Source organism: Halichoerus grypus, chromosome 7 (genome assembly GCF_964656455.1).
Source record: "Halichoerus grypus chromosome 7, mHalGry1.hap1.1, whole genome shotgun sequence".
In the NCBI taxonomy this organism is placed as follows: domain Eukaryota; kingdom Metazoa; phylum Chordata; class Mammalia; order Carnivora; family Phocidae; genus Halichoerus; species Halichoerus grypus.
Window position 1 is genome coordinate 108,739,993 of NC_135718.1, and position 12,160 is coordinate 108,752,152.

Below are 12,160 nucleotides of genomic sequence, written 5' to 3' on the forward strand. Positions count from 1 at the left end.
AGGAAATACAACACTTGTTGTAAATAACAATGCAAAGACATTAGAATGCTTTCTTCTTTAACCTCCTCTTCTGATCTATTTTTGTTATATAATTGTTTTAAACCCCTCAAGAAATGGACCACATAAAATAATGTTCACTTAGGTTTAGTCATGTATTTCTCAATTTCTTAGCTCTTCATTCTGGCCACTCAAACCCCTTGAGAACATTTTCCTTTTATTTGAACGTATCCTTTAAGATTTCATTTTGTGAGGGTTTGCTGATAGCCAAACTCATGTTTACCTGGACACATAATTTTGCCTTTATTTTTTGGAAGATACATTCACTAGAATTTTAGGTTGGCAGGTGATATGTTTAGTGCACTGAAGATATTATTATAGTGGCTTCTGGTCTCCGTTACCTTACTGGAGAAGTCAGCTGTCAGTCTGATGGATGTTCCTTTGAAGGCAGTGTCCTTTTTGTCTGTAGCTGTTTCTAGCATTTCCTGTTTGTGGCTTGTGTCTTCAGTTTTAGTATGTTTATGTGTGGATTTATTCTTATTTATCGTACTTTGTGGTTCATTGAACTCCCTTTATCTGTGCTTTGTTACTTTATATTAAATCCGGCAAATTCCCAGCCATTATCTCTTCAATTATTATTGTTTTTCCCCCATTATTCATATTTATATTCCCTCTGTCTCTGTTTCTGCATCTCTTTTTCTGGGACCACAATTAAAAGTATGTTAAACTTTCTCAATTTATTTTCCATATTTTTAAAACTCTGTATTTTTCTGTATTTTACATATTTCTCTCTTTCCATATTGCATTCTGGGTATCTTCCACTTTACTGGTTTACTCTCTAATTCTGTCTAACCTGCTACTGAATCAATCTTTTAGGTTTTAAGTTTTGGTTATTATATTTTTACTCTCTAAAAATTCTCTTTGTTCTGTAATTTTGCTAGATGAATTTTTATAGATTGCTGATCTCTGCAGAAGCTTTTAAATTAATCTTTTTTTGTTTTTAAGTGTAGTAAGTTTAGTTGCTTTATAATTGTCTAGAAAGTTTTTGAAGGTTTGTTTATGTTGTTTCTCCTTGTTCTTACTTGTGATTAGTTGTTTCTTTGTATGCCTTTTATCTTTGCCTACATACTATTCATTGTCTTTGAAAAATTATTTGTAAGAATGTTTGAATAATATGGGCTAAGATTGCCTACCTCTAGAGAGATTTGCATTCGCTTCTGCCAGGTACCTAGGAATACTCCCAGTCTGGAACCACATTAATTTAAATGAACAACTTGAGGATTTGTGTACTGTCCGGTGATGTGAAAATTGAACTGCAAATCCATGTGAAGGCTAGCTTATTTCTTTTCCTTTTTTTTTTTTTTTAAAGATTTTATTTATTTGAGAGAGAGAGAGAGAGCGAGCACAAGCAGGGGCAGGGGCAGAGGGAGAAGCAGGCTCCCTGCTGAGCAGGAAGCCCAAGGGGCTTGATCCCAGGACCCTGGGATCATGACCTGTGCCGAAGGCAGACGCTTAACCGACTGAGCCATCCTGGTGCCCCTCTTTTCCTTTTTAAGGCAAAATATTTCCCACTTTCCCTTTAATTCTCTCCTGATAATTTGTTACTCTCTTGACAGTTCTTTGATGCTTTTGGACATACCTAAAAAATATTTTATCCAGAATTTTAGTGGTTTCTGTAGAAGGATTAGTCCAATAATTTAGCTTAGTCATTTCTGAAAATGAAAGTTTTTCACCACATAAATAATAAAGTTTTTTCCATAATCACATTTTTCATAATTTTTCCTTTATTCTGACTTTACTTATCCCCAAATCATAAATATCCTACAGTGTATAAGTCTAGTACTTTTATGTTTTTTTTAATTTTTAAAAAAATTTTATTGAGAGAGAGACAGAGAGAGAGAGAGAGAACAAGAGGGCGTAGGGTCAGAGGGAGAAGCAGATTCCCCGCTGAGCAGGGAGCCCGATGCAGGACTTGATCCCGGGACTCCAGGATCATGACCTGAGCCGAAGGCAGTCGCTTAACCAGCTGAGCCACCCAAGCGCTCTACTTTTATGGTTTTATTTTTCTATGAAAATCTCTAGTTCATCAGGAGTTTATTTTTGTATGTGGTTACTGTAATTCATGTTTGAATTTATCATCTGAATCTCATGTTTTGATTATATTTCAGGAACATTGGACGTCCAGAGCTATTTTGCAGTTCCAGAAGTTGTGTGGTTTGAAGCCATTAGTGGGGGTAGTGGATGAATATGTAGACGGAATCCTTAACATTTTTCTGTGTGATACATCCTCACATGAAGACATCTATTTCCATCATGTCTTGAGAACGGAGGGCCATGCTATTGTATGCCGAGAAAATGTCCCTTCTAAGGTGGAGCTGTCTGGATGTGTTTTGTAATATATTTTATTTACTCTGAACACTTCAAGGTGTAAGATAATTTAATAGAGAAGGTTATTTGATGTACTCTTTAATCTTAGAGACATTTATGAGATGCCTGCCTTCTTAATGCAGAGCACTCTCTTAATTTTCAAATGACCACAAAAAACTACCTTTGGCTGATGAGAGTGTGAATACTTTTAAGTAATTGAGTTGAGATTCTGTCTTACCTCAAATCAGTTCTTTGAGGTCTTCTTAGAGAAGACAACACTCTTGTTTTGCAAATATTGATGGTGATGTCTGCATCACTGTTAATATTGATGTTGATATTTTTGTGACTAGGAAAAATTGTCAATATGGAAAATGTTTTAAATTTTCTAAAATTTTAAATTTTAGAAGATAATACATTCCTACAACATTTGAAAATTATGAAGTGCTAACTTTTTCACTTTTTCTCTAAGTAATTAAACCCTTCCTTCTTTTTTTAATCCCAGGGTTTCAGAGAACTCAACCCTTTAGCTTTATATACCAAATCCAGTGCAGGGCCAGAGGATGTGGTCCTGACAGAACTGGGTTATCCTTCCCAGCAGCACTATTTTAATGAAGACCGAGAGATTAGTCCACAATCTAAGGAGAGTGCATTATCTACCCTGGTGAGAGGTTTTTGTAAATATTATTATAATTCTTTTTATTATTGTTAACATTTAATGAGTACTTATTATATGCCAAACACTATGAAAAACACCATAAGCATAATATGTTATTTAATCCTCACAGAATGCCTGTGATACAGTTGCCGTGATTATCCTTATTTTATAGGTGAGGAAACTGAGGCTTTCCAAACCTAGGAAAGTTCGGGAACTTTATGCAACCATCGTAACAGTACCTTGTCTCTCATTATTTGCTGGTTTAAATCTTTGCTACAGTCACGCTTTCTCCTGCACGATTTCTCGCATACACCAAATTCCATTCCTGCCTTGGTGCAGTTGTGACTTCCCCTACTCTAACCCGAATGCTGTTCGTCTTCGCTCTGCTTACCTAGATTCTTCCAGTGTTCTCATTTCTTACTTTCTCTGTAAGCCTTTCAGTGACTCCCACTCACAGTAATAACAATATTATTATTCCTACTCTTACTGTTACATATTATTCCAGCCAACAGAGGTAATAATAAAAATTAAAAAAAAATAACAGCAACATTTATTGAACTTGCACTACATGGGAGGGACTGTTCTAAACACTCTGATGTACTAGTTAATCTTTACGATCCCTTTACCAGGTTGGTACTTTTGTATCCCTGCCATAGATAGAAGTAAAATGAAGCACCAAGTAAGGACTTAAATGATTTTTGAACAAATAAATAAACATGTCCTCTGAGTCTTCTATCCTCATGCAACAAGTACTGGGCTAAGAATATAGGATGTGTTCGGTTGAGAGCCAAAGTGATTTTTGGGCCCAGCAAGGCTTTTTATTTTCATTGAATACATTTTATTTTGCTTAAATATGTTTTAAATATGTTTTATATATCTGACTTGTAAAATAAAATTGTAGAGATGATCTTACGTTTTTAGTAGGTATTTGCTAACTATTATATAAAAAGGGAAGGCCAGTTTGACCACTGGGAGATTAACCTGTTCTGAAAAGTAGGTATGAATGCTTACTGCTGCATGTTTGAAACAATATAAGGATGTTAGATTTCTAGTTTATGTTAAAATTAATTAGGCTCCTTTGGCCCATAACACTTTCTGAAGCCTGAATTTTTCTTAATCATTATTACTTGATTGGAACAATTATATTTTCTGATTCTTAAATAGTGATTTGAATACAACCTTTACAATTTTTAGAATATCCTATCATCACTGTGTTATGTGTTCAATCATAGTTCAGTCTCAAAAATGAAACAAAGCCATCGTTTCTGCAAAAGAGATAAGACTTAAAATTCTTGTATCCCACCGCAGCCTGTATCCCATGGGCTTCATACACATACACACTTACCCATCCACTCCCTACCTCTGTATACTCCGTTCTCTGTAATTCCTACTCTTCTTTTAAGCATCCAGCAGTTTGTGTTACCTCCTTCATTGCAACTTTTTAAGGCATCTTCCTCTCCAGCAGTATTTTGGTCATATCTCTGTGATGGCTCTATACTGAAGGTTGTACAGTGATTATCTGATTGTGTGTCTTCCTGCTATATTTTGAGTTCCTTTAGGGCTGCAACATGCTGCATTCATCTTTTTTTTTTTTTTTTTAAAGATTTTATTTATTTATTTAACAGAGACACAGCAAGAGAGGGAACACAAGCAGGGGGAGTGGGTGAGGGAGAAGCAGGCTTCCCGCGGAGCAGGGAGCATGATGCGGGGCTCGATCCTGGGACCCTGGGATCATGACCTGAGCCGAAGGCAGCTGCTTAACTACTGAGCCACCCAGGGACCCCTGCATTCATCTTTATATCCACAGAGCTACCCTGTACACATTTCATAATGTGTGCTCAGTAAATGTTTGTTGGCTTGAACTAGTTTAGCAGGATAGGAAGATGTGGGGTTACGGATAAAGTTAGAAAATAATGTAGCATCCGTATGAACCATAGTGAAAAATTCCTCCCAGAATGTATAGGCATGCAGATTTTAGAAACAGCATTAATATGGAAAATAAAATAATTTCTCTTTCATATCTACTAGCAAGATATTAATGATGAAAAGGCTTTCACTCACCTTAAATCTGAATTAAAGGAGCCATTAAAGGATTCTGAATTCAATTCTTTGAAAACCCAAGATAAGCACTGTGAAGAAGATCCAAAGTGGTCCATCCCAGAGCTAAAGGATCTGAAGGAAGAAAATGAGGTAGGAGAAGGAAAGAGTTTTTTAAAAATTTAATTCATATACTTAATTCATAAGTGAAGGGGACGGGAATAAAATAGCTCTTTAAATTCTGCTTTTACTGCCATCAGAGAATCTTTCACAGATGGATTACATTTTCTCTTCAGCAGTCACTAACACCAAAGTTGAAGCAACATAGCCTTGATCACAAAAAATGAAAGGCATTATCTGGCTTTGATGTGTTAGTTTCTATCTCGTTGCTTCGGGCAGTCTTCAAGAATTATGTGGTGATTAGAAACTAGTACTGAGATACAATATCAGAACACAACAGGAAAAATATTGACAGCTTTTTCGGAGGATGTATTTTATTTTTATTTTAACCTAATGTTTATGTACATATAGCTTAGAGTGTCCCATAACCCCTTCCTCTACATTTTGTATTTCACAGGGCAACCATTTTCATCTCTTTCAGGGGCTGCTTTTGGGATTTACCTCTGTGTGTTTCACTATATAACATGTGTATGTTGTTATTTCCTGAGTTTTCAGTTTTACGTCCCTCTGGGAAAGAGGAAGGTTTACTTCTCTTTCATCCCTTTGCCCCACCACACACACATGTATCCTTTTTGTCCCCGGTCCCCCATCTTACTAATGTCATTGTACCACCCTTTCCATTAGATCACCATTCAGTATTTACATTATAACCATAAATGCTATCAACAGGTAGTATGCTGCGGCAACTTTTTCCTTCCTGAATGACTTTTGTTTTCTCTAGTGTTAGTATTTCTTTCTTTTTAAATTAACATAGAGTAAAATTGACTTTCTTCTGGTGTATTGTTCTTTTTTTTTATTAACTTATAATGTATTATTTGTTTCAGGGGTACAGGTCTGTGATTCATCAGTCTTACACGGTTCACAGCACTCACCATAGCACATACCCTCCCCAGTGTCCATCACCCAGCCACCCCATCCCTCCCACTCCCCTCCACTCCAGCAACCCTCATTTTGTTTCCTGAGATTAAGAGTCTCTTATGGTTTGTCTCCCTCTCTGGTTTTGTCTTGTTTCATTTTTCCCTCCCTTCCCCTATGATCCTCTGGTGTATTGTTCTTAGCAGCTTTAAAACATGCATAGATTTGTGTAACCATCATTGTGATCAGGATGCAGGATGGTTCCATCACCTGAAAAACCTCCCTGGTGCTACCACTCTGTAATCATAGTCTTCCCATGTCCTCAACTCTTAGCAACTGTTGATTTGTTTTCTATCACTGTAGATTTACCTTTTCTGGAGTGTCCTATAAATAGTCATAGAACGTGTATATAATTTTTTGAGACTAGCTTCTTTCATTCAGCATAATGCCTTTGGGATTCATCCAAATTGTTGCCTATGTCAATAGTCTGTTCCTTTTGATGGATGAGTAGTAGTTTATTGTATGGATGTACCTTAATATATATATCCATTCTCACCCATTGAAGGATACTTGGGTTGTCTCCAGTTTTGAGTAATTATGAATAGAGCCTCTATAAATATTCATGTACAGATTTCTGTATAAATGTAATCAGGAGTAATGTGGTAAGTGCAGGCCAAATTGTTCTAGTTGTTTCTTATCTTGCCAGCACTAGGTATTATCAATGATGTTCATTTTTAGCCATTCATATAGATATGTAGTGGTGTCACAGTGTGATTTTAATTTGCATTTCCCTAATGACTGTTGTTGAACATCTTTTTGTGTGCTTACTTGCCATCCATATACATACTTCTTTGAGAAATGTCCAAGTCTTTTGCCCATGTTTTTGTTGGGTTGTTTGTTTTCTTGCTAGTAGATTTTGAGAGTGCTTTAAATATTCTGAATACTAGTGCTTTGTCAGATTTGTGATTTTCAAATGTATTCTCCTACTTGTAGCATGTCTTACATTCTCTTAATAGTGTTTTTCATACTACAGAAGTTTTAATTTTGAGAAATTCCAGTTTATCAGGTTTTTTTTTTTTTATGTACAATGTTTTCAGTGTCAAGACATCTTGAGTTAATTTTAGTATAAGATGTGAGGTTTAGGTCAATGTTAATTTTGTTGCATATAGATGTCCAGTTGTTTTAGCATCATTTTTGAAAAGACGATGCTTTCTCCATTGAATAGCCTTTGCAAACTTGCCAAAAATCAATTGTCTACATTTGTGTGTGTCTATTTCTAGACTCTGTATTGTGCTCCATTGATCTACCTGTTTTTTCAATATCACACTGTCTTGATTATGGTAGCTTTATGATACCTCTTAAAATCAGGTAGTATGATTCCTTCTACTCTATTCTTCTTTCTCAAATTTGTTTTTAATATTCATTTTTCTTCCAAGACTTTATTTAAATTCAGTTGATTAACATATAGCATATTATTAGTTTCAGAGGTAGAGTTCAGTGATTCATAGTTGCATGTAACACCCAGTGCTCATTACATCACATGCCCTCCTTAATGCTCATCACCCATTTAGCCCATCCCCCCACCCACCTCCCCTCCAGCAACACTCACTTTGTTCTCTGTAGTTAAGAGTCTCTTACGGTTTGTCTCCCTCTCTGTTTTTATCTTATTTTTCCTTCCCTTCACCTATGTTCATCTGTTTTGTTTCTTAAATTCCACATACGAGTGAAATCATATGGTATTTGTCTTTCTCTGATTTATTTCACTTAGCACAGTACCCTCTAGTTCCATCCATGTCATCGCAGATGGCAAGATTTCATTCTTTTTGATGGCTGAGTAATATTCCATCATGTATATTTATATATACCACATCTTTTTTGTCCATTCATGAGTCAATGGACATTTGGGCCCTTTCCATAATTTGGCTATTGTTCATAGTGCTGCTATAAACATTGGGGTGCATGTGCCCTTTCAAATTACAGTGTTTCTATCCTTGGATAAATACCTAGCAGTGCAATTGCTGGATCATAGGGTAGTTCTATTTTCAACTTTTTGGGGAACCTCCATACTGTTCTCCAGAGTGGCTGCATCAGTTTGCATTTCCACCAACATTGCAAGAGGGTTCTCCTTTCTTTGCATCCTCACCGACATCTTTTGTTTCTTGAATTAATTTTAGCCATTCTGACAGGTGTGAGGTGGTATCTCATTGTGGTTTTTATATGTATTTCCCTGATCTTTTCATGTGTCTGTTGGCCATTTGAATGTCTTCTTTGGAGAAATGTCTGTTCATGTTTTCTGTCCATTTCTTAACTGGATTATTTATTTTTTAGGTGTTGAGTTTGATAAGTTCTTTATGGATTTTGGATACTAGCCCTTTATCTGATAGTCATTTGCAACAATCTGCTCCCATTCTGTTTTGTTGATTGTTTCCTTTGCTGTGCAAAAGCTTTTCATCTTGATGAAGTCCCAATAGTTCATTTTTGCCTTTGTTTCCCTTGCCTTTAGAGATGTGTCTAGTAAGAAGTTGCTATGGGCAAGGTCAGAGAGGTTTCTTCCTGTGCTCTCCTCTAGGATTTTGATGGATTCCTGTCTCACATTTAGGTCTTTCATCCATTTTGCATTTCTTTTTGTGTATGGTGTAAGAGAGTAGTCCAATTTCATTCTTCTGCATGTTGCTGTCCAGTTTTCCAAACACCATTTGTTTGAAGAGACTCTTTTTTCCGTTGGATAGTCTTTTCTGCTTTGTTGAAGATTAGTTGACCATAGACTTGAGGGTCCGTTTCTGGGTTCTTTAGTCTATTCCATTGATCTATGTGTCTGTTTTTATGCCAGTACCATACTGTCTTGTTGATTATAGCTTTATAATCCAGCTTGAAGTCTGGAATTGTGATGCCTCCAGCTTTGCTTTTCTTTTTCAACATTCCTTTGACTATTTGGGGTCTTTTCTGGTTCCATACAAATTTTAGAATTCTTTGTTATAGCTCTGTGAAAAAATACTGGTGTTATTTTGATAAGGATTGCATTGAATGTGCAGACTGCTTTGGGTAGCATAGACATTTTAACAGTATTTGTTCTTCCAATCCATGAGCATGGAATGTTTTTCCATTTTTTTTTGTGTCATCTTCAGTTTCTTTCATAAGTGTTCTGTAGTTTTCAGAGTACAGATCTTTTACCTCTCTGGTTAGTTTTATTCCTAGGTATCTTATAGTATTTGGTGCAGTTGTAAATGGGATCAATTCCTTGATTTTTCTTTCTGCTGCTTCATTATTGGTGTATGGAAATGCAACAGATTTCTGTATGTTGATTTTCTATCCTGCGAATTTGCTGAATTCATGTATTAGTTCTAGCAATTTTTTGGTGGAGTCTTTCAATTTTTCTAGAGTATCATGTCATCTGTGAAGAGTGAAAGTTTGACTTCTTCCTTGCCAATTTGGATGTCTTTTATTTCTTTTTGTTGTCTGATTGCTGAGGCTAGGACTTCAGTACTATGTTGAACAACAGTGGTGAGAGTGAACATCCCTGTCATGTTCCTGACCTTAGGGGAAAAGCTCTCAGTTTTTCCCCATTGAGGATGATATTAGCTGTGGGTGTTTTGTATATGGCCTTTATGATGTTGAGGTATGTTCCTTCTATCCCTACATTCTGGAAGGTTTTTTTTAATCAGGAAAGAATGCTGTATTTTGTCAAGTGCTTTTTCTGCATCTATTGACAGGATGACATGATCTTATCCTTTGATTCTTAACCTTTTATTAATGTGATGTATCACATTGATTGATATGTGGATTTTGAACCACCCTTGCAGCCCAGGAATAAATCCCACTTGGTCGTGGTGGAATAATCCTTTTAATGTACTGTTGGATCCTACTGCCTAGTATCTTGGTGAGAATTTTTACATCCATGTTCATCAAGGATATTGGTCTGTAATTCTCCTTTTTAGTGGGGTCTTTGTCTGGTTTTGGAATCAAGGTCATGCTGGCCTTGTAGAATGAGTTTGGAAGTTTTCCTTCCATTTCTATTTTTTTGAATAGTTTCAGAAGAATAGGCATTATTCTTCTTTAAATGTTTGGTAGAATTGCCCTGGGAAGCCATCCGGCCCTGGACTCTTCTTTGTTGGTAGATTTTTGGTTACTGCTTCAATTTCCGTGCTGATTATAGGCCTGTTCAGGTTTTCTATTTCTTCCTGGTTCCGTTTTGGTAGTTTATAGGTTTCTAGGAATGCATCCATTTCTTACAGATTGCCTAATTTGTTGGCATATAGTTGCTCATAATATGTTCTTGTAATTGTTTGTATTTCTTTGGTGTTGGTTGTGATCTCTCCTGTTTCATTCATGATTTTATTAATTTGGGTCATTTCTCTTTTTGGTAAGTCTGGTGAGGGGTTTATTGATCTTATTAATTCTTTCACAGAACCAGCTCCTAGTTTCATTGATCTGTTCTGTTCTTTTGGTTTCTATTTCATTGATTTCTGCTCTATATTAATTCTCTTCTCCTGCTGGGTTTAAGCTTTATTTGCTCTTCTTTCTCCAGCTACTTTAGGTGTAAGGTTAGGTTGTGTATTTGAGGAGACCTTTCTTGTTTCTTGAGAAAGGCTCGTATTGCTATGTACTTCCCTCTTAGGACCGCCTTTGCAGCATCCCAAAGGTTTTGAACAGTTATGTTTTCATTTTCATTTGTTTCCGTGAATTTTTTAATTCTTCATTAATTTCCTGGTTGACCCATTCATTCTTTAGTAGGATGCTCTTTAGCCTCATGTATTTGAGTTCTTTCCAACTTTCCTCTTGTGATTGAGTTCCAGTTTCAAAGCACTGTGGTCTGAAAATATGCAGTATTTGTTTCACTCTTTTGGTACCGGTTGAGACCTGATTTGTGACCCAGTATGTTTTCCATTCTGGAGAATGTTCCATGTGCACTCGAGAAGAATGTGTATTCTGTTGCTTTAGGATAGAATTCTCTGAATATGTCTGTGAAGTCCATCTGGTCCAGTGTGTCATTCAAAAGCCTTGTTTCCTTGTTGATCTTCTGCTTAGATTATCTGTCCATTTCAGTGAGGGGGGTGTTAAAGTCCCCTACTATTACTGTGTTGTTATCGATGTGTTTCTTTAATTTTGTTAGTAATTGGCTGCTCCCATGTTAGGTGCATAAATATTTACAATTGTTAGATCTTCTTGTTGGATAGACCCTTTGATTATGATATAGTGTCCTTCCTCGTCTCTTATTTCAGTCTTTGTTTTTAAATCTAGTTTGTCTGATATAAGGATGGCCACTCCAGCTTTCTTTTGCTATCCATTAGCATGATAAATGGTTTTCCACCCCCTCACTTTCAATCTGAAGGTGTCTTTGTGTCTAAAATGAATCTCCTGCAGATAGCATATGGATGGGTCTTCCTTTTTTATCCAGTGTGATCCCCCAAGTCTTTTGATTGGGGCATTTTGCCCATTTACATTCAGAGTAACTATTGGAAGATATGAATTTAGTGCCATTGTATTACCTGTTAAGTCACTTTTTTTGTATATTGTCTTTGTTCCTTTATGGTCTATGTTACTTTTGGGCTTTCTCTTCGCTTAAAGGATCCCCTTTAATATTTGTTGCAGGGCTGGTTTAGTGATCACAAATTCTTTTTGTTTCTGTTTGTCTTGGAAGCCTTTTATCTCTCCTTCTGTTTTGAATGACATCCTACCTGGATAAAGTATTTTTGGCTACATATTTTTCTCACTTAGCACCCTGAATATATCATGCCAGTCCTTTCTGGCCTGCCAGGTCTTTGTGGATAGGTCTGCTGCCAGTCTAATATTTCTACCCTTGTAGGTTATGGAACTCTTGTCCTGAGCTGCTTTCAGGATTTTCTCTTTGTCTCTGAGATTTGCAAGTTTCACTATTATATGTTGGGGTATTGACCTATTTTTATTGATTTTGAGGGGAGTTCTTTGTGCGTCCTGGACTTGGATGCCTGTTTCCTTCCCCACATTAGGGAAGTTCTCAGCTATAATTTGCTCCAGTGTACCTTCTGCCCACCCCCTTTCCTCTTCTGGGATCCCAGTTATTTTGATATTGTTTTGCTTTATGGTATCACT

The 12,160-nt window shown here is 36.4% G+C and overlaps 1 protein-coding gene across 1 annotated transcript in view; it reads left to right on the forward strand.

Annotated features, from left to right (window-relative positions):
* The window catches only part of TDRD5 (tudor domain containing 5), a 100,852-nt gene that overhangs the window by 59,094 nt on the left and 29,598 nt on the right, over nt 1-12,160 (forward strand). The window contains exons 11-13 of the mRNA XM_036120958.2: nt 2,166-2,366; nt 2,867-3,025; nt 5,048-5,209. Coding sequence (XP_035976851.2) covers nt 2,166-2,366; nt 2,867-3,025; nt 5,048-5,209 — 522 coding nt within the window. The remainder of the gene's footprint in view (nt 1-2,165; nt 2,367-2,866; nt 3,026-5,047; nt 5,210-12,160) is intronic.